Source organism: Neofelis nebulosa, chromosome 4 (assembly GCF_028018385.1).
Source record: "Neofelis nebulosa isolate mNeoNeb1 chromosome 4, mNeoNeb1.pri, whole genome shotgun sequence".
Classification (NCBI taxonomy): Eukaryota; Metazoa; Chordata; class Mammalia; order Carnivora; family Felidae; genus Neofelis; species Neofelis nebulosa.
This window is the reverse complement of record NC_080785.1, coordinates 140,059,623-140,083,022: the sequence shown is the minus strand read 5'-3', so window position 1 is coordinate 140,083,022 and position 23,400 is coordinate 140,059,623. Positions and strand designations below refer to the sequence as shown.

The 23,400-nt window shown below is 42.8% G+C and overlaps 1 protein-coding gene across 19 annotated transcripts in view; it reads right to left on the bottom strand.

Moving 5' to 3' along the window:
- CADPS (calcium dependent secretion activator) overlaps nucleotides 1–23,400 on the bottom strand; it is a 479,125-nt gene that overhangs the window by 19,469 nt on the left and 436,256 nt on the right. For all 19 annotated transcript variants that reach the window (XM_058726308.1, XM_058726310.1, XM_058726311.1 and 16 more), the window contains one exon: nucleotides 20,305–20,412. In XM_058726308.1, coding sequence (XP_058582291.1) covers nucleotides 20,305–20,412 — 108 coding nt within the window. The remainder of the gene's footprint in view (nucleotides 1–20,304; nucleotides 20,413–23,400) is intronic.

Genomic DNA, 23,400 nt, shown 5'->3' with positions numbered 1-23,400 from the left:
ACAGTGACATTAGTATTAATAAACATCATTAACAATAATAATAAGGAGGAGGAGGAGGAGGAAGAGGAGGAGAAACGCTTAAGGAGCATGTATGTGTCAGGCACCGTTCTAAGCAGTTTATGTGAATTAAACAACGTCAAGAAATAGTTCCTTTTTAAATCTCATTTTACATTTCTATCGCACATATCTGTATGAATTTATTCTCTATGAAAAAGGGAGAAAAGGAAATGTAATTAGCCATACGTAATAAATTGGCTTTTAATTTTCATTATATTTTTCCCGCTTCTGACTCTCCAGAGATCCCCTGGGGCTCCCTAAATAAATAGTATTTTCTATAACCCCATGCCCTATTTAATATAAAGTAAACTGGGGAGTGAGGAAGAACTTCCCGCAAAATTCTTCCACCTTTGAACTTAAGGTACCCAAATGGCAAAATCCCCCTCTCTTTCGATTAGCCTCCAAAGCCTCGCTGTCCCGAAAGAGAGAATCCAATTGAACTACCAAAATGAGATCTGGGCTTGTCTGTACACAGCATGACTTCTGAAACTGCTGCTCGTCTAAGTAATTGAATAAAAACATAACCAGTGGTCAAACCCTGAATCAAAGATGGACCATGTGCCCGACAGCAGCTGTTCCAACCCCCCCACCCCCAGCTTGATGGGCAGGACCCATCACAGCAAATCAGGGTGAACTCAAGTTTCTGACTTCTGGTTATAGACAAGTTTTTCTGCAAATGTCAGAGGCTGATACCGAACTTTCAGCAAGTGGAATGGGGCGCTGTGACAGTTAAGAGAAAAAAGAACAGCTCTCTTACGTACCTGGATTTTCTCACTTTAGGCTCTTTCTTTCTCCAAGAGATGTAAATAATGAGCCCGAAGTGACTGAGCCCCGATCAGCTTCTAACCAGGCCTTTTCTGCCACCTGGGCCGTGCAGGGCAGGTGTGCAGTTTGGGCATTAACAAACTGACCACGGTTAACAATACCTTTTCCTGGGCCTATTTTCCTGGGGAGATGTTGAGGATTTGTTCTAGGCCTCCCTGTGCATTAAGAAAATGGACCCCCATGCCTTCAGCCTCTGTCCTCTCAAAGGAACCTACTGTTTTGACAAAATGTATAGTTATAATCCAAATTCACACTTTCAAAGTCACCTCAGTCGCTTAAAGCTCAATTATGTCAAAGACCAAATTCTAGTTTTCGTGGCATATCCTACCACCCATTATCTGTGTGAGAATTGCGAATAATTTATCTGAAAACTATGCTTTGATATGCATACAAGGACTTCAGAAGTAGGAGAAGGATTCATCCTATGAACTGAATTCAGATTATTCACGAACGGCATCTGCCCACTCCCTGATTGCTTCTTAGGTACGGGAAGTGCATTTAGAGTTAAATGCATTAATTTGCAAGCAGATTGACGTAAGCAACTGAATAAGAAATTTGCATACCATATAGAAATGATTATAGAAATCATACTCTAAAATAAGGATTGTAACTCATGTACGGAACAGAAAGATAGAATGGAGTGCCAACTTTGTCATTTTAAAACCGGGTTGGTTAATCACATTAGGGGTAATTTCATAATTTGCACATATTAAACTTTCTATAGTCATGAATCATGAGAGTTCTGTGAGTCAAAGTTGAAGTTCTTATGCAGGAAAATTTGCACTGACTCTAGCGAGTTGTTTTCCTGGACTGAAGTTGTTTTAATCATTACTCTCAATATAAAAGAGCCTGACTTTACATTAGCATAAGTTCCATGCTATTACATGGAAAACGTTCAGATAAATAGGCAAATGGGATGCTTTAGGTCCAACCACACAGCTACTTTCCAAGCAGATGAGGAAGAGAAGGACACTGATGCAGCAGCACCAAGAGGCGCTGTCTAAACAAAGCTTCACGATTCTAAGGCAACCAAAGTCAACAACTGTAACTGGGTCCAGAACCTTTGTCCAAAGCCCTCCAAACGATTAAAAAATTAGACCTATGTCAACTTAGTGAACCTGGGCTCTATGGGAAGTGATTTCTCATAAGGAAAGGGTACGATCCTTTTAGGAGCCAGAGATGGCATTGAGCGGTTTCCAAAAAGCAGTCACTGAGGAAGGCTGGGGTGCAGGGGCGGGGCTCAGACACTAGTCCCGGAACTGGAAGGGAGTGCTGGGTTCCAGAGAGGGCAGGGTGGCCTGGATGCACGAGAAGAGGTGGCAGGAGACCAGGCAGAGCACGGCAGCACAGGCGACTGGCGAAGGCATCTTAAATTCCCAGGAGGAAACATTTGCGCGTGCATAGCAACTGCCCCTTGCTATGAGGCCAGAAACCAGGTTCGGAGGCCGGGGCTCAGGGACAAGGAAGAGAAAGGCAAAGTGCTGCTTTTTAAAAGTTAACATGTGTTTTCCCCATGCGCAGCTGGGCGCTGCCTCCCAATGGCGCCCCTTCCTCTTGCTTTATTTTTAATCTCTGGAAACCATAGCCCCCTCTTACTACTCTTCACTGTGTGTGACTCTAATTTTTTTTCTCTTTTTCTGGGAGGGAGCAGGGGGAGGGAAACCCACATTTGCCAGATCACTTACCCAAGACTTATCCTGGGGAGCCCGCCACCCCATCTCTGGAAAAACATCAACTTCAGACCATTGTCCTTACACAAGACAGACCCTCGACCTTGCTGGACGCCCTTGGTATCTAGATGGTTTTGCATCCAGCAGCCAGGAGATAGGAAGACTGTTCAGTGAAAGATGCGGACGGGTCTGGGGCCTGAGCACATGGAGTTAAACCCTAAATTAGCCATGAGTTAATGTGTGCGGCCCGGATCACCCTGCCTTGCCATTAATGCTTCCCGTCCGCTTCTTCTCCACACCCCCCACCTTTTTGAGGCGACAGAATAAGAAATTAAACACTTGTGGGTTCATTCGAAAGAGTGAATGAAATTGAATAAGCTCTCAGTACTTGAGGCGCACAGCAAGCGCCTGAATGGGGCAAACCTCCTAAGTTGAATGGAGTGTCTTTTGGGACCAATTTGTCTCTTTTCACTCTTTATTCTTCCCTTTTTGCTGACAGATGTACAAAGGCGGAACTGCGCCGTGCAGCTTTATCCGCGTGCACCCACAGCAGCTGTCACTTTTGTCGAGCAAGTTAATCAAGCAAATGCCACCATATCCCACTTTCTATAAGGAACAACATGTTATAGACAGTAGTCTTGCTAGAAAGAGACTTTATTTTAACTTTGATTGGCTTGGTTCCCCCACCCCTCCCAACACCTTCCCCTTTTTTTCCCCCAAAAAGGAGGGAGGAAGGGGGGGGTTGTCCCCCAGCCGACGATTTGGCTGTGATCATGTTAGATTTAATAATAATATTGTGCGTGGGGCTCAAGACACATTTGCAGTTCTTTCCTAAGGACTGAGGGGATGCCCCAGGTCTGGGTATTTTTTGTTTTTTTTTTTTCTTTTTCTTTCAGTGTGCTATTGTTTGTGCTGAACTGTTAGGCTGCACGTCTCAAGTTATAAAAAGAAAAGCGGAGGGCAGAAAATAGTATTATGCCACGGATGTCTTGGATTAATTTTATTCTCTTTTCTTTTGTAAAGCAGGTTGTGTTATTTACATATTTCTTTTGATAAACCCCCTTGCCTGGCTAAGCTTACAAAGACTGTGCTAAATACATAATAGCATTTCTTTGTGCATCTTGCCGTCAGTGAGTTCTTTAAGCTGAATGCCCGAATTTATTTCTAATGTACACCAACAAATGCAAACAGGCCTCCATTTCTCTAATTCTGTGTAAAGCCAAGTAGGGAGCCTTTCAAAGAATTCCCTCACGTCCACATCCCTGTCCCCTGTGCCTCAGTCACCACAGAAGCCACAGGCAGGAGCCAGCTTCATTAACCAGCGCACGGTGCTGACCTCAGCCAACACCCCTGAGCCCCCACTCACTTAGGAAAATGAATGCCAAAAGCAGACATATTTTGAATAAACAAACTCTTTAGAAACAATGCAGAGACCACTTTCCACTGGCCAAGGGATTTGCCACTTTCAAGGATTGGCTAACAGCTAATGATCTCTCTGGTAAGCTCTTTAAAGCTTCAAGATAAAAAACAACTCTTGCTCACTCTTCCTTTTTTTCCTTCCTTCCTTTCCCTTCCTCCTTCCTTCCTTTCTTCCTTCCCTCCCCGCTCCTTCCCTTCCCTTCCTTTTTCTCCCTTCCCTCTTCTCCTCCCTTCCTCCTGCCCGCCCGCCCTTCCTCCCTCCCTCCCCCTCCTTCCTTCCCTCCCCCCTCATTCCCTTCCTTCCTTCCCTCCCCCCTCCTTTCCTTCGCTTTCTTTCTCTCCCTTCCTTTTTCTCCCTTCTCTCCTCGGCTCCCTTCCTCTGCCCTTCCTTCCTCCCTCCCCCTCCTTCTTTCCCTCCCCCCTCCTTCCCTTCCTTCCTTCCCTCCCCCCTCCTTCTTTTCCCTTCCTTTTTCTCCCTTCCCTTCCTTTTTCTCCCTTCTCTCCTCTCCTCCCTTCCTCCTGCCCTTGCTTCCTCCCTCCCCCCTCCTTCCTTCCCCCTTCTCTCCCTCCTTCCCTTCCCACTCCTTCCTTTCCCTTCCTTTTTCTCCCTTCCCTTCCTTCTTCTCCCTTCTCTCCTCTCCTCCCTTCCTCCTGCCCTTCTTCCTTCCTTCCTTCCTTCCTTCCTTCCTTCCTTCCTTCCTTCCTTCCTTCCTTCCTTCCTTCCTGTTTTCATCACTTGTCACATTGTTTATTGTAAGCTTTGGCTGGAAATAAATCAAGGAAGGACTTTCAGGATACCTGATCACAAATTTTCACATCACTGACACTTTAGGCATTATTGGATAATGACCATGCAATGATTTAGTTGCAAGCGTATTTGTATTATGCAGATTGTATAACCATGCTATTGTGTAATTTTGGATTACTTTTCCCCTCCTGTAAGGCAGTGCTGATCTGTGAAACCTCATCATGCCATTGAAAACTTAGCTATGTGGTAGATGAAAAGAGTCAACAGGCCTCGTAGGAAAATCTTGGGCATTGTTATTTAATAATACCACTGTGTCAAGCTTTGCTTAAGGAACTTAAGCTGCCACCCTAAACCATTTATCAACTGTCTGGGATGTGATGGTATTGTGTTACCATCATTCCCTCTGCCCCCAAATATACCACAAAACTTGATTCTTATGGGATAAAAGATCTTAGACAGAACACAGAGGGAGATACAGACTGAAAGCTAAAACCCACCCCTCAGTTGGGCCTAGGTAGAAGTGGCTTTTGCAGCACATATGGTATGTAAGATTCCCCACTGTGCTGTGGTCCCTCTCTGCTGAGGATGGGGTTTCACCCTGAAGTGGGTACAGTAGCACTTCCTGGGGTCTCTCACCCTTGGGTCTAGGTTCTTGCTGGTGTTCATGGAACTCAAGATCAGCGACAATGTCCTCACGTTCAGGAGGACGCCTGCCCTGGCAGACTTGAATGTTTATTAGGGGGTCTGCCTGACTAGCTCTGCAACTCCCCACATTGTTAGTGGACAAGCCATGACTAATAAGCTACTTTCTATCAGCAGTCTCGGGATTGCAATTTCTGCCTTGAAGAACTGCTGTGGTACATGCAGGAAATAGTGACTCTCTTATACTAAAGAATTTGGAAAAATTTGGGACGTAGGACACTCAGCGGAGTGGGAGTTTGGGGCACATGTTTGAGTACTGTAGGGTTTTGTTTTGTTTTTTTCCTAAGGCATTATGGCTAGGTGTCTACTCTACACCAGAAAGAGAAGAGTTTGATCTAGAATTGATCACTTCACAGGCTTGTGAATTGAGTCAATTTACCTTTCACTGACCCAACTTCTTAATGATTTTTTTTCTGAAGTTTATTTAGAGAGAGAGAGAGAGAGAGACAGAGTGAGCAGGGGAGGGGAAGAGAGAGAAGGAGAGAAAAAAAATCCCAAGCAGTCTCCGCCCCGACACAGGGTTTGAACTCACAGACTGTGAGATAATGACCTGAGCCAAAATCAAGAGTCGGACGCTCAACCGACTGAGCCACCCAGGTGCCCTTACTGACCTAGCTTCCTGATCGGTAAAAACCAACCTCCCAAGGAAGTTATGAGAATTATGTGAATGATCACATTTAAGCGTCTAGAATGATACCTGGCACATAGATAGTACCCAGGAAATATGGGTTCAGACCCACCCTCATAGCTGTAAGATGGGAAATATTCATAAAAGTAACTCTAAATAATTACTCACTGTTGTCATTAAACGGCGATTTATTAAAACCGTCAATTAATTGGAATTATTCCACCTGTTTGCATTTGCCTTTTAGGAGAAAGCTGCCCTTTTTCCTCCCCACAAAAGTCCTCTTTAGGGTTAAATCAAGAGAGCAGCTTTCAGGTGTGGTTGGGCTAATAAACATTCGAGCTCCACCTTCCCGAGGCACTGGGGTATGACAGAAAGAGCACTGTTTATAGAGTCTGGGAAGTTATGAGTGGTGCAATCCTGGATAATTCACTCTTTTTACATCTTCACGACTGGATAGTGACACTTGGGATTAAGCAGGGTAAAGCCTAAAAGGACCTTGATCAGGAGAATTAGACTCTTGTCTCAAAAAAGGCAGAAAATGGAACTAAGGCATTATACAAAGTGTTTCAAAATTAGAAACAGAAATGGTGTCCCAATGAATCTTCAAATTAACCAAAAAAATCAAAGGGACCCAAACAATCAATTCCTCATTAAATTAACCAGAACATTATATATTCAAGGCTTCTGGAAAAATCAGGTGACAAGTGTAAACATTCATCGTGAGACACTTAAAGACTTGGATTAATATTTTTAGCTCTAGAATTGTAAAAAGAAAATATCCTTGACAAGGTACACAAGATACTACGAGGGGGCTGGGGATTCATCAGTACCTGTTTAACAAAGAGCTGTTGAGGGCTCACGTATGCCACCGACAGAGGCGATCACTGCTTTCAGAGGTGAGGATGGAAAAAAATCATAGTTTCAGGAGTTGGGGCCCCTGGAATCTTGAGGTCCTGGGCAAGTTCCTTCAGAACCGTAGGTTCGTGTTTTAAAAATGGAAATAATAGGGGCGCCTGGGTGGTTTAGTCGGTTGGGCGGCCGACTTCGGCTCAGGTCATGATCTCGCGGTCCGTGGGTTCGAGCCCTGTATCGGGCTCTGGGCTGACAGCTCAGAACCTGGAGCCTGTTTCGGATTCTGTGTCTCCCTCTCTCTGACCCTCCCCCATTCATGCTCTCTATCTCAAAAATAAATAAACGTTAAAAAAATTTTTTAAAAAATGGAAATAATAGTACCTTGACCTACCTCTTTGTACAGTTGCTATAGAAAAAATTTTTTTAAAGGTTATGAAGTCGTTTTGTAGGATACAAAGTAGAAAAGGTATTGATAGACATAGAAACGAACATGTCTTTCAGTATCTTTTATCTCGTAAATCAGGATTCGCCAAGCTTTCCACTATCAACATTTGAGGCCAGATAATTCCTTGTGGTGGGGGGCTGTCCTGTGCGGTGCCGAATGTTTACCATTTATTCATTACATGTCAGTGACATCCATCTCTCGCTCAAGTTGTGACCATCAAAAGTGTCTCCAGACATTTCCGAATATACCCTGGGGGACAAAGTCATCCACAGTGGAGATTCACGGCTCTAAATCAATGGTTCTTGATCAGATTAAATCCTTGGACTTAAAAAAACAAAGAAAAAAACCCAGATGCCTGAGCCTTATCTTTGACCTACTGACTCAGAATTTTTGGTATACAGCGGAGATGAGTACATTTTTTAAAAATTACATAATTCTGATGTATATCCCAGGTTAAGAAGCATATATCAAAAAAACCCCACATTAATATAAAAATAATTTAGCTTTTAAGGTTATGGAGCGGCTAATGCCTACAGAGGAAATATCCAGATGCCTAGATTGGAGTCCTCATAACCTGGATGAAGCCATCCTTTGTCTAAATTTGAATGGGCTTCTTTAAAAAGAAGCTCTAAGGCTAATGAAGAGAAGATGTGGGTGAGCCAGGAACGTTCCAGAGAATAAGACACTGTCTCCTTCCTTGTGCCTGAGCACAGAATCCTCTCCCTTTCTCTTTCCCAAGCCTTAGGCTTCTAGATCCAGCCCAGTGCTGTCTCCTCTGAGGTCCCATCCCACTGGGATCTTGCTTTACGTTGGAAGAGATTTTCTTGAGGGATCCTGCAGCACGACAGGGCTCTTTGTTACTTGCTGTCACATTCTTGGACCTTTTCACCCCTGACTTTCAATGTTCCTGTTGGCATGGAATGTATCACTACCTTTCTCTCTGCTACAAAGCCCCTACCTTAGCATTAGGCAAGGCTGTGTGTTGTTTCTATACCGGCACCACTACCGATGGAGGTAACAGCAAGGAGAGACATATGTGGAGTAAATTCTGTGCACCGAGACGGATTTATGCTGAGTGGTTTCTGCCTGTAGGCATTGCCTCATTCAGTCCTCCTAATCGAAAGAGTTAGATACTGTTTTTATCTCTGGTTTTACAGAGGAAATTGAGTCTCAGTAAGGTTAAGTTACCCAAAGTCACGCAGCTAGTAAGTGGCAGACCCAGGCATGGAACTTGGGCATGTCTCATTACAAAGCCTATGCTCTTAAGGTCTGCTTGATGTAAAAGAGCCCGTCCCTTAAAAGCTTCAAGGGACACCTTCCAGCAGAAGAAAGCTGTCCTGGTTCATTTAACTGACAAGATTGGACTTTTTGTGGAAGCACGGAAGCTCCCTCGCAACTATACATGGATGAATGTTAAGTTCGAGCCAAGAAAGGTAGATGTTAAGGATTCCTTGACTTTTATTGTTTAGATCCTTGGTTGAATCTTATCAAAAGGATTTTTTAAAAATTTTTCATTCTTTTTAAATGTTCAGTAGGCTCCATGCCCAACATGGGCCTCGAATTAGTGATCTGGAGACGAAGAGTCGCTCGCTCTACTGACTGAGTCAGCCAGGGGCCCCAGGATTTTTTTTTTAAGTTTATTTATTTTTAGTAATCTCTATACTCAACGTGGGGCTCCAACTCATGACCCCAAGATCAAGGGTCTTATGCTTTTCCGACTGAGCCAGCCAGGTGACTTTGTGAAAAGGATTTTTGAGACTAGTTTCTGAGATGTTTGCCAAGTATCCTTGAAAAGGTGATACTGCTCATGTATGCCAAAATTTAAACTCAAACAGCCCATATCATTAAAGACACAGGATTTGTGTAGGTGGACGTATCACCTAGAGAAGGTCTTCTTAACCTCCACACTGCTAGCATTTTGAGCTGGACACTTCTGTGTCGTGGGGGGCTGTCCTGTGCGTTGTAGGATGTTTAGAAACATCCCTGATCTCTCCCCACTAGATGCCAAAAGCACTTTCCCATTTGTGAGAGCAAAACATTTCCAGAAAACGCTGAATGCTCCCTGTGGGGCAAAATCACCTGTGGATGAGTGGGACATTGACTTAGTGCTCCCCAAAACTAGTGGGGTACCTAATAACTGGATTTTTTTTTATTTCATAGGATAGTTTCCTAGACCAAATAATGAATTTTGTGGGCAAAAAGGAGTGATAATTATCTTCCTTAAAAAGTGATTTAGAGAATTTCATTAAAAAACTCATTCATTAAAAAAACTCATTCATTAAAAAACTTACCTTTACATTAAAAAAAAAAAATTTTTTAACATTTATTTATTTTTGAGCAGGGAAGGGGCAGAGAGAGGGAGAGATAATTTGAAGCAGGCTCCAGGCTCTGAGCTGTCAGCACAGAGCCCGACGCAGGGCTCAAACCGATGAACTGTGAGATCATGACCCAAGCCGAAGTCAGGCGCTTAACCGACTGAGCCACCCAGGAACCCCTACATATTACTTGTTCTTAAAAAAATTCTTTTTACACCAAAAATGAGAGGGGCTTTTATATCCTGGTTGGCATACAGGTCCGGGAATTAACAACACCCTCATCCTCTCACCCTGGCAAGCCCTGGAGGATTGTTGGTATAACTGGAGTTGTACCAGTATGTATGGATGGTTGGAGTAAAAACTTTTGCCAAATGCAGTCAAGGGAACCCAACATAGCAAGTGATATTGGCGTTGTAAGCCTTCTGATACGGGGATATTCATAAAGGAGGTGAATCACTAGACTCTATTAACTGGATTTTTATTCATTTGGCAAGAGTTTAAGAGAAGAACAAGAGGCTATTAACTGTTCTCTTCTCAACTGGGAATTTGGAATGAATGAAGTATTCAAGTTGAGCCTTCTTTTCAGGTTTTTGGACACACAGAGATAACTTGTAGCCACCTGGTAGAAGCAATGACTTTTTTTTTTTTTTAAACCAAGGTCTGGGTGGAATTATAAGAAGAAAAGCAATTAGGGAGGCCAAAGCAGGAATCTGTACTGCTGATCTAACACACTGCTCCAGATCCTTCTGCCAGCTCTGAGTGGACTATTCTGGGGGAGACAGTAGGAGGGTGAGGAGTTGTAGATGGCTCACAGCTTTTCCTGTAGATGCATGAAGCCCCCCAAACATAATCTACTTCTGGGACTGGCACAGCTCCCAAGCAAACTCCCGGGGTTGACAAATGGACTCTTGGTTGTTGTTACTATAACATATTCACCGTGTATGTGGTGGCGGCGGCTGGGGGACATCTGACATAGAGAAAGCAAGGGCTCCCTGCACGCACTGCACACCAACTCCTTTTCTGGTTCGTCCAGATCGGTGGCTCTCAAACGGGGGTGATTCCCTTCCCCACTCCCCGCAAGGACACATTTGGCCATGTCTGGAGACATTTTTGGTCACTACAACTGAGAGGGGGTTGCTACTGGCATCTAGTGGGTGGAAGCTGGGATGTTGCTCAACATTCCTCAGGAGACAGACTAGCATCTAGCAACATACAGTCACTTGCCTCCAAGTGCCACTCGTGCCACGGGGGACAACTTGGTTCCAGGTATGTTTCTAAAACTGAGGGTTGTGACCTATTAGTATGTGATAAAATCGGTTTATTGGTTCCCACCACCCATTCTGAAAGATGGAATAGAAAATATCAGACTGTATCACATAGAGGGTCAATATTGTTGCATGAACTTTTGTTCTCTCTCTCTGTGTGTTCAGGTACTGGGCTGAAATGTTTCTTACTGTGAGTTGTGAGAAAATAAGGTAGGAAGTCACTGATCTTCCCCAGTACTTCTCAAACTTTAATGTGCATTTGAATCAACAGAGGATCTTGCTAAAATGCAGATTCAGATTCATCTGGGCTGGGGTTACGACTGCAATTCTGCACCTCTTACAAACTCGCAGGTGAGGCTAACGTTGACGGTCCATGAACAGCACTAGAGGACATTTTAAATTCATTCATTAAAAAAAAGTATTACAGCAAGTGACTAGGACTCTGGGTATAAAGAGACAGTGAAATCTTTTGATAGTAGCCTTTTCAGAACCCGGCAGGGAGAAAAATCGTTGGTTAATTAATGGGAAGTATTTAAGGATTTAGTACATCTCGTAACTTACAACGCAGTGTGATAATATTTGTTCCACAAAATGTGCCTTGGCTACTCTGTGTGTTTGTGTGTGTGTGTGTGTGTGTGTGTGTGCCCGCATGCGCGCACATGTGTGGTGTGTGTAAGAGTCTGTCGCTTACTGCCTCCATGCCATAAGTCTGCCATAAGAAAAAAAAAAGCCCCGTTTCTAAGACACAAAAGTATTGTGTGGGTCATGTTAGCAAGGATCCATGACCTTAATATAACAGAGCAATCAGCCTGGCTTCTTAGAATGATTATGGGAACATTCTTCTCTGGAAAAGAAAACAAATTAACTGTATTCACCAAATGTCTCCTGGAACACAGAAAGCTGTTCTGATAAAGACACTTAGCAAAACTCTTCCCTGAACACAAGCTCCAGGGAAAATTCAAGACTGGTTTTATGTAAGGTTTGCCGAAAAGTAAATGAGACCTATTTCTATGAATGGCTTCAGGAAGCAGCTAGATTAGAAAAGAACTCCTTGAAGACCTGCACTGAAATATAAATCTGTAAGGATGATGCTAACAAAAGCATAAGCAATTACTTTTGGATAGTAATAATCCATTTGACACAATTAATCCAAATAATCCAAATCTATTAATGCCCCTTTATCTTTTCTGCATGCAGGACCGCTGAAACCCTCCACCCAGGCATGGCGAGACGCATTCCTATGTCCATGTGGAATGGAAATGTGTTTCTATATCTAAGACTCCAAAAGAAAAATAATTAATTGTTATCATTTACTTGTTATGCTGAAGGCCATGCGGCAAGAGACGATTCATACTTGAATAGGAGAGTCATGGCAAGAGGGCATCAGAGCCCTCAAAACATTCTTCTGTCCATCCCCTTCCACCCTAATAGAGCTTGCTTCCTGTCGTCTCAAAGGTTAAAATTTCTAGTGTTAGTGCCTTCTTCTTTTGGCTAAATAGTTTGTTAAAATTGCAAATATCCCAACAAAGGGAGCACTAACTCTTTACCGGAACAGAGGAAGAAATAGCAAATCTGTCAGAGGCACATTTGGATGGTGGGAAGTAGGAAAATCTAGAAGACATTGGGGCACTTTGAGGGGCACTGGAGGAGTAAAGTCATGAAGATGAACTTGGAGTGTTCTAGAGTTCCCACTGGGAGGCTCTTGGGTCTGAGGTTCACGTCCACGATCTCAAATCCTGATCGTTTGTGTGTGTGTGTGTGTGTGTGTGCACGCGCGCGCGGATGATAATTATAATAATGTTGCAAATCAAGGTGAGAGGAATAGGCCCTCTACTCCTCATTTCTCTCTGACTCTGTGTCCAGTTTCCATAATCTTTGTGGGAAGGGACTCTCCTCTGTAGCTCTGCTGTAAGGCTCAGGACAAGGCTGCATTGTGAAGAATTTATTTCGGGGTTCAAAATCAGGTGGAAAAAAAAAACAATTGTTTCTCCTTTCCTGACTGCTTTTCCTAGTACATTTCAGATTTGTTTTTCTTTCCAATATATATATCATCACACAGATTCTAAAGGATGTCCTTATAGACTGGACTATATGCTCTTTAGCCTCATAATTGAGGATGACAAGGACAAGGCCACAGTTTGATCTGAAGAGTATTGAAAGCTCAGCCTCTGACTGATTTGGATGGCTTAATTTCAGATTGATAACCTCAGGGAAAATCCTAGCAGAATTAACGAAGGAACCTTCCTCAGGGTCTGGAGGCACGCATGTCAGTTAGTGGTCCAGGATTACACCGAAGAAGTCACAGGGACACAAAAAATACTGGACCATGGACCCTGGATTTACCACCCCGATCACGTATCTCTGCCTTCATACATCAAATAAAATCCCTGTAGCTCCTCACATAGCCAACTTGCATCCGGGCCTCTGACGATTTCTTGCTGTTTAACTGCTTTTGTTTTTGTTTTTCAGAACCAGCTTCAAAAATTCTCCTTATACAAAGAACAGCTTTAAAAATCCTTGGTTGAATTATGCTGAGATACTAATTTATGTCTAAAAGAAATACTTGGTTGAATTCAGCTAGATTTTTTTTTCCTCCTTAAATCAGTTCTATGTTTAGCTAGTAATAAACTCCTCCAGTCTGCAGAACAATTGGCAGGGCGGTCCCTTTAACAAGTCAGGGCCACGAGAAAAGGGCCAGTGCGGATAAAAAGGAGTTTAAAGTGCATCACCACCAGATGTGATATGCAGCCCTGTATCCGATCCTGGTTTGCACAAACCAGATGTCAAGAATATTTTGGGGACAGGAGGGGGATTCTGAATATGTACAGTGCATTAGAAGAACATTTATAGAGCAATTTTTGCCTACTTATTTTGTTAAAAAAACAACAACAAAACCATAATGTATATAAGCACCTCGAAAAAGATCCCAAAGAATAAACACTCAAGTAATGATCTCTGGGTGCGGGGGACACAGCGTTTTCTTATTTTTGCTTAGCTGTATTTTCTAAAAGTCTCCGATGCACATTTATTGCATCTGTAACAATAAAAGGGATTAGTCATTCCTCCATGCTCTAAAAAAAAACTCTTCATGTTCAGAAGGTCAAATCTGATTAATATGCCAACGCAGTATGGTTTTGTTTAGGGGGTAGGGCTCAGTCATTTTAAAATCACTTAAAAGAACCAAGAATTCTATCAGATGATAATGCTGATGATAAAAGGCTTCTTGAATGTCTGACTAGGCCAGTCCATAGCCATTACGTTATTTTGTCCTCACAACTACTGTAAGGAGTCAGTTTCGTTACAGATGGGGAAACTGAGGCCCAAAGCAGCTAACGAAGTCACCTGAAGCTAGCTCAGCCACGGCAAAACCAGGATTCCTACTCCTGCCTGGCTCACTTCAAAGCCCCAGTCCCGACCTCCGTTGTTCTGCCGGTTTCAGAACTATGTTTACCCAAAGTAGAATGGTACCGGGCTGCTGTATATCAAGCAATTCTAAGCAAGTTTGGGGTTAACATCTTTCGACAGATACGGAGTGTCGTTCGACAAGACAAGAAGAGATCTGGGAAAAGCGGTTCCATTTCAGTGATGACAATGGCGATGTGGACGTGACGATGATGGTGGTGGTGGCGGCTAACACTTACCAAATGCTTGCCCAGGGCCCGACGCCTGCAGCTGTACACGGCATTTCACCCCCATAACAACTCCGCGAGAAGGTTCTGCTTACTTTCATCTCTGTTACATAGATGAATCGGCTGGAGCTCTGAGAGATTAAATGCCTTACTGAAGGTCACCCAGCTTGTGAGGATCAGGGGTCAAGTCTGAAGGCTCCGCATCACGGCCCATGATCACTACACCGTAGCTCTTATTCGGGGCAGTCAAACCTGCTTACTGCTTGTGGAGGAGAGAACCCACTATCTCAGTGCCCAGACGCCATATGCCTTGCCGCTCCCCACGCTGTACCTTTGGAAGTACGTTTCCCTCACCTGGACAGCCGGTGATACACCTTACATACCTAACAGAATAACATAATGCTTCCTTAGAGTCTATTCAGCCCTTACTTCCTCGAGCAGGATGACTCCTAGTTGGATTGATATCTGTTCACAAACATAGTGCTTGTGTAATTTAATAAGGTTATTGAAATAGGGTTATCTGTGGTTTCCTATGTAAATATAGCAAATGCGTTTTAATAGGCAAAGGTTTCATTTTGCAAATTACCCCTTTAATGGGAAATATTCACACTCAATTATTGTGCTGACACAGAAAGTAGACAAATATCCAATTTGATAATGGAACAGCAAATCTGTGCAAAGGCAAAGAGCACAGAGGAGCGGCCCCATCCGATCCTGACCGCACTGTCTGATTAAGTGCTCACGAGGTGGGTTTGGTAAGGGGCCCTTTCCTGATCTGATAACTGCCAGAGAGAAGCCAAAAGCAGAGTCAATCTGCAAATACTTAATCCTCCAGAAGGCAGATTAAGTGTATAATTGACCTATATAATCCATGTATCATCCCCAGTCAAATGTTCGCCGGGCCTGGTTCACAACGGCACGGGGGCCTGAGGAACGCCAGTGCGGATCGGGCATTACCACCAACGTGGATGCCTTCCAAGTTCGAGATGGTTTTTTAATCACTCATCTCCGAGCCTGTGAGGTTTAAGCAGATGAATTCACCCTAAGCACATCTCTTTTAATCCCGATTTTCTTCTCAGTCTGTGTCTTCAAGAAGTACAAGGAGGAAAGAAAATAAATTAATTTTTGTTTAGACCTTGAAATCTTAGGTGCTTCTCCTGATGATCTGATCTCTAATTTCAAAAAGCATGTTTTTGTTTTGGGGGAAGATACTGAATTAATCACCCAAGTGGGGGGATGTGGGGGGAGCCATCTGCATGATTTATGGACACTCAAGCTTTAAATCACTGTCTTCAAGCTACTTCTTGGGTTTGTGCATTTCTCCTCAGCAGCTGCTTTAGGAATATGGAGATTATTTCGTATCTATGTTTTATATTTTCTTTAAAAGTCGGCAATAATTTTCCAGGAGGCCAAGCTTCCATTGGAGTCTGACAGCAATCTGATTCTCCTTTAAAAATTCAGCATCTTTAATATAATTTAAATTCATTGCTGTTTTAGGTATTGGAATATTCTCTTGCTTTAAATCGCCCAATCTTTTGTTTTGAAATATTTTAAACTGTTATTTTGCAGCAACTGAAACCAGTTTAAAATCATATGTCCTACTTTTAGGAAAATTACAAAAATGCAGATGAAATGTATAGTTGTACATCTGAAATAGTATGGGAGGCTGCATGAGGATTCTTTTCCAATCAGTCCTTGATTTGCTTTTTGTTTTAATTTCTTAAAGCTTATTTATTTTTGAGAGAGAGAGAAAGAGACAGAGCGAGAGAGAGAGAGAGAGAGAGACAGAGTGTGAGCAGGGGAGGGGCAGAGAGAGAGAGGAGACACAAAATCTGAAGCAGGCTCCAGGCTCTGAGCTGTCAGCGCAGAGCCCGATGCGGGGCTCGAACCCATGAGCTGTGAGATCATGACCTGAGCTGGAGTCAGACGCCTAACTGACTGAGCCACCCCGACGCCCCAAACAGTACTCAATTTTGGACGGGTTAGTTTTTTTCTTAGGTGCATGACTGAAAAAGTTGATAGTATTTAACAGAATCTGGACAGTGCAAATCAATTACTAATAAACAGGGAAACTTTCACTGCATTAGAAAACCTGGTTAGGCAACGTTATGTCTGATGTATCGCTTCAATAAGCCTAGAGAATGCCTGTTTAAAAAAAATGTTGGTGAAGAAGAATTTGGAACACTGTTCTTAAGTTACATAATAAAATAGATAAAAATGCAGAACATTAAATATAGAGCCCCAAATGCTATGCCGATAATCTCCCACAAGCACCCAATTCCAGCCAAAAGTACAATGACAAGGCAGAGAGAAAGCTAGATCAGAGGGAGCCCGGTTAAAACGGAAGATGCACTCATTAAATGACCCACTATTAGTCCAAATATTCTCAGATGCAAACACACACTAATGCCATCCAGCCTTTTCTACAAGGCACATTCATAAAGGCAAAACCAAAAAATCAAAACAATAACAAAAAAACCGCGTCACAAAACTAAATAGCAAGAACTTAAAGGACTTTTCAGGTAAATAAAACTGAGACTTTGAAACACAGCTGAAAGCACAAGAGGAGCTCTGAGACATGCCTCTGAATGACAGATGCCAGCAGGAACTAAAAACCAGAGAATGACACCACAGTCAGAATCAACAACCCCCAAACAGCAAACAATCTCGGAGATCTATATTTTTTTCCTCGTTCAAAATGCTAATTTTCTATTATTCATTTCTGCCATTTATCAAAATGCAACAATTTGGAAGAGCAACCTCTCAGATCAACAAGTTTTTCTCCATAGATTTCTGCCAATTGTTTAGAAACCTGCCTCAGGACCACCATCAGTAAGGAACAGAGTTTAAAGAACAAGTTCACTGTGGCAAGAAATTGAGGGTGGTCGTTTTCAGAGACCTTCTGCCTTAACATTTGCTTCCCCTTGTTTAGCTCAGTGGACACGAGAGCCTTGCAGAGCGTATATGCAAAGACATAAACACCATGCTTGAGGAAACAGAAGCCGAAAATAATCAAACATGTTGGTAATCTGATGTTTTGCTGCTAGATTATAGAAAAACAGTAAGTACTGAATTAAATTACCGAGACTGCATGGTAATGAAGCTTCTTGAGAAGCTCTGGGTTTTTCAAATGACAACTGTTTTAAATCCATGACAGATTCAATAACTTTTTTTGCACTACGTCAGTTAGGTTGCTTAGCACCGATATTCTGTAAATTAGGGGAGCAGGTTATTTGGAAAGTAAGAAAGTAAAAGGCAAGAGATTTATTAGCTCCAAATAAGCTATTGAAAAAAAATTTTTTCCCACAGGGGTGGGAGTGAGGTTCAGCGAATGATTGTAATGGTGAAGTCTTTAAAATCAGGTACTCTGGGGAGTGAAACTAAGACTCCCTCAGGAAACACAATTAGCACACTATGAGACTAAATTGTGAGGATTCTCACAGAATTAAGGAGGCTGTCTTACACCGGTCAGTGTAATTCGACAAGGGGCTAGAAATACTTGCGAGTTCTTGAATGGCCCTAAGCATAATTTACTTTCTGAGCAGCATATTCTTAGTAAATGTGTCTTTTCATTATTAATTCACACTAAAAGCCAGAGGGCTTGAATTTGACTGTGTTCTACAATGGCCGGACAAGTCTAGCTTTACCATCTGTGTTAGCCAAGGCTCCACTCTTATTTTCAAATAACAATTCAGTTGCACTTTCCTTAAAAAAAAAAAAAAAAAAAAAAAAAAAAAGCCACAGAAAAGGACAATTTGTCTTGTTGCCTTCGACAAGGCTACCTTAAAATTTTTTGTGCCCCTTGTCATTTTAATAAAAAAAAAAAAAAAAAGAAGAGGTGGCTTATCTGTGAGGAAGCGACAGGCTAAGCTGCAGATCAAACATCAAATTCAGTACAAGATGTTTTAAAGTGTTAGAGAGCACAAGGTTATTCGCACACACGCTCGCACAGGAACGCACACGCACACGCACGCGAGGGCCACACAAAACTGAGAATCGGAAGATACTGATCAAAGGAAAACAAAACAAAACAAAAAAGGCAACCTAGGCATTGAAAAGAACAATCCACAGGCTTCTTGAAAATTTGCGGTTTGGAATTTAATTCGGTGGAGATGGGCAGACTGTCCGCACTCCTAACTGCCATCTGAGGCTGCTGCCTGTCTCTGTTTTCAATGCCTATTGGATGGGTGATTGTGCCCTGGGCATTCTAGGCTCAGTACTTTCGTAAAGGCACACATGCAGAGAAGGGAGAGAACCCGCTGGTGAGTTTTATGTATGTATGAGGCATTCTCAGTGGATGTGGGTCATGCTAGAAGATGTACACAGGAAGATTATTTGATTCTAATTCATGCCACTTGATATAATGTGATAAAACATTTGACATGAGAGATAAGTTCCATTTTAATCTGAGAGAGAGGACGGGTGGGAATTAAAAAGTAAGAAAGGTTTTCTCGAGGAAAGGTGATGCAGAGGAAAGAGCGATATTGAGCACAGAGAGGGGATGATTGGAAAAGAAAAAAAGGAAGGAGCCTTTTTAACACACGAGGAAAGCAAATGAGCTGGAAGACAAAGCATATAAAAGTCAGAAGCTGGAGAATCCTGAGCACTGCCAACAATGAGCTCACTTAGCTATGGAACAAAAACACGCGCGCACACACACGCACAAACTCAATGTAAATTGCTGAACACAATCACAGAAAAAATATAGAAACACGGATTCCATAGTAGACCAAAACATTAATGTTCGGGCTGGCACTAAAAATATACGAAAACCTGGACAGAAGGAGCTCACGCTTCACGAGACAGAAGTAGGCTGCACAATTAGAGCCACACGGAGACAAGTACGTCAGCTTCCATGCACTCTGGCCGGGTCTACACTGGCAAATTCAGTGGAAACTTGAAGCAAAATATCTGGCTAAATTAGGCAGCCCCATCTGCTTTGGCCTGAAAGAGGCAGGCAGTTTGAGACCAAAGCAGATTCCTTTTTTCCCCCCCCCTTCTTTTTGCCTCAGTGGCTTGCTTTGGAAGTGCAGATGTAGTCACAATGGAAATAAGACTGCTTGAAAGCTATTAATCCTCAGAAATCTGCATTTTCTCCAGTTCGGTCTGGGTCGGGCAGCATGATATACCTGCTCTTTGTATAGTCGCTTCTTCTCCCGAGTTTTCAAGTGGGTGGGTGGGCAGGGGGCGCCCCGGTTTAAAACCACACTGGCTGAACAAGTCTAGCACAAGAGTTTGCCCAAAGCCAGGGCTAACGAAGCATTTCCAGGCTTCCAGAAACGGAGCTCTCTTGGAAGGGTAACAATGCACCGTACTGTACATCTGCAAGCCACGGCTGGGGTCAGGGAGGCACCACCCCCAGGAGAGGGAGCCGGTGTCAGCCTCCCCGACGACAACACATCCCTAAAGCAAGGCCAGATTGCGAGGAGGACCATGACCAAGAAAGGTCTCTGCCAGTTACAGAAAAGCTGCCTCACAAGCTTCGTGCAGAAACGAGGCTGCTTGCTGAGAGAGGCTGTGCATCGTCCTACGTATCACACAGATTGGGACTGAGACACGGCCACGCCAGAGTGGGTTCGGAACAGACACAGGACAGATAAGAGCCTAAGGCAGAGGGAAAGGAAAAGACACTGCTCGAATCAGGACCAATCCATTTTCTCAAAATGTGACTTATCCTCCTGTCTCTTATTTTGTCACATTTTGGAGGGTCTCCTCCTTGGTCTTCAAGGAGGAGAAGGCATTTACTTACATCAAATAACCTTTCTATATACATCTCCTCATTGACCTTATCACGGAGGACATCCTGAGAGTGACGGACGAAAGTCACATAGGCGTCGGCCACGTCCATCCCGGGTTTCTGCAAAGAAACAGGAAAACATGAAAATGGAATTTTCAGACAGTGACTTCCTCAGTGACTCATGCATTTCAGTCTCCCCACCCCACCCTACCCCACCCCACACTGCCTGTGCTGGAATTTGAAGCTATTCATAATATACTGTAGAGCTATCCACAGCCTGGACTGCTAAGAACTGATATTTGAGCCTCCTGCTCTTTCCAGGAATCAAACCTGGCTAAGAAAGGGAGCTGGGATTACACGGTTTTACAGTTATTTTTTAAGCTATTAATTTCTTTTTCTGCTATAGATACTATAACAGATAAATCATCACTGGATAACCCAGAGACATCCTCTGGCTTTTCTTTGGATTGAAATCCCCATTTAAGAATACCCAAACAGACTCTGTCTTCCACTGTCTGTCCTTAATATAACATTGGAAAGGTGACAGCCTTCCTCGATCTTTTTTTCTTCTTTAAAAAATGGAGAAAATGCTAAGTAAAGAAATTATATTTTAGCGTACATCTCCTCCTACTGAAGCCACATTTTTTTTTGGGTGGGTGGGTGGGTGGGGAGGAACACTTTAACCTGAGTATGTAGTGAATATTTCCTAATCAGTTTACTCAGAGGAGACATTCAACCTCTTATCTGTCTTTGCTTCCCAGCGCAGCCTTATGGCCCCCAAATTTTAAAAAGCGGGAATTGAGGAGGAGGACGAAGGACGTGATTTTTAAATAAATTAGATTTTCTGGAAAGGTAAGCAGGTGGTTCATCCAGAGTTAAGAAATAATTTATTGTGAGAAAATACTAATAAAAAAAAAAGAGAGGCTCGGGGTGCACACTGCTTGAGATGTCGCAATCAAAGATACGTCCAAAGAAACCTATTAAAACAATGTAATATGGGTCATCAGGAGAGCTGCAACAAACCGCTTAAATTTCCACAGTAGACATGTATGTTTGCTAATAACTAAACAAGATTAGTTTTCATTACTGTGATTTACCTTAGATCACAAAGTATCATTTCTCTACAAGACGGGACTGTCAGCCACTGCAAATTGAAGTTAGTTAACACTTCTGTGTAATTTCCAGGGTGAAAATGAGGAAGGTTTGGAAACAGTAGGACTGTATTTTTTTTTTTCATGATACAAAGCAAACAATTATCAAGGAAAGGGCCAATGCTTGGCCCCTGGGATGCTAGTAACATTTCTTAACACCTGCTGGAACAATGACAAGGTATTAATTTGAAAAACAATGAGGACAATCCAAAGCCACAGTAGTCAACTGTTACACTTTCAAGCAATTTTCAGTGAATGGATTGAGCAGGTTCCGTGATGGTCCTATAATTGTTGCAGTTTTATGATATGAAACAATAGAGGTTCTCCAATGAGATGTAAGTGATACATATCAGTTCTAAACTGGCACCTCGCTAGGCTCCTTCTCTCCCTTTGGCAGCCGCACATCAAAGGGCATTCTCAGTAGGGATGGGGACCCCCCCCCCCAACTTGGGGGACTTGAGAAACTTATTAGTATTGTTTCCATTTCTTCCCTGGTGATCCTGGAGGCAGATATGGCCTTTTCCTGGACTCATGCAGCCACCTTAGAGCTAAGATTCAAAGCTCAATTCAGCAGCCCTGTTAGTAACCGGCAACGTTAGTAACCTATAAGAATGGTTATTTTCACCCACTCCTTCTCTTTCCACAAAATTTGCTGTCGTCAAAGGGTGTTTCATTTAAGTTTTAAAAACTTTGACAAAAAAAAAAAAAAAAAAACCAGGGTGGTTTATCTTACCTAGGTAGTTAAAAAGCTCCATGCATGGTTCTCTACCTTTTGACCCTTCTTTTTCTTCATCACGTGTACCAGTAGCTGACATTTACTATATATCTGCTTGTTTGCTCTCACTAGAACATAACTCCACAAATATAGGGGTTTATTTGATCTATTTTCTATTGTATCCTCAGCACACAGATGATGCCTGGCACAGAGTAGGTGCTCAGTAAATATATGCTGAATGAACAAACCCGTGAATGAATAAGCCCCTTCCCCACATCTTTTTTTTTTTTTTTTTTTTTTTTTGATCTCTCTAGTCACACTACCTGGATTTTTATTATATTCCCCCACCAACTGGAATTTGTGAACATCATTTAAATTTCTCTGGGTCTTAGTTACACCATCTGTAAAATGGGATTAATAATAGCTCTCCTACTTACCTTCAAGGGTTGTTATAAAATAATGTAGGTCAAGATACCATAAAAGCCATAAATTGATATACAAACATGAGCCACTATGATTCTGTTCCCCCACCCTGCCCCACAATATTGTATCACTTCATAGCCTTACCTACCTTTGGAATCTACTTTGGAACCAAGAAAAAAACCGGGGCTTGAGAGAAACCAACATCAAAATAAAGACGATACAGTCTCTACATGCCAGTGTATACAGTTTCCTTATGATAGAGTCCCCAGGCCTCCACTCACCACCTTCTTCCTTCCTCACCAGCTTTACATCCAAAGCCAACAAGTTTGTCTCCCTTCCTTCAGTGGACCAGGAAGGGGCAACTGTTTGAAACCGGTGGGCTCATAACAGAGTGCCGTCACTTTTCCTGACGCCCTTAGCAAACGGCAGCACCAGACAGGTAGACCCAGCAACCACTGGGGTCTGGGACTATCAAGGGCAGAGGTAAGCCGCCTCTATACCTCTGGAGGCCCTGTGGGTAGCAGGTCACTACGTAGACTACGGGGGAAAGACAGTCACAGTGGTGATCCTTTGTCATTGAGGGAGGGTTGAAGTACAGTTTTCTGTTTACACAGGCAGAGAAGGATGTGTAATGAAGTCTAGGTAGATTTCCAACCAAAATGGTTAAAAGAAAGACTGTTCACAGATAAGCTAACTTGCAGTTGTACATGGAACATATTCTTGGCTAAATGACTGATGCTATTAGATAAATGAGGCTTTATACCATATTGCTTTCCTTTCCCTTCCTTCCTTCCTTCCTTCCTTCCTTCCTTCCTTCCT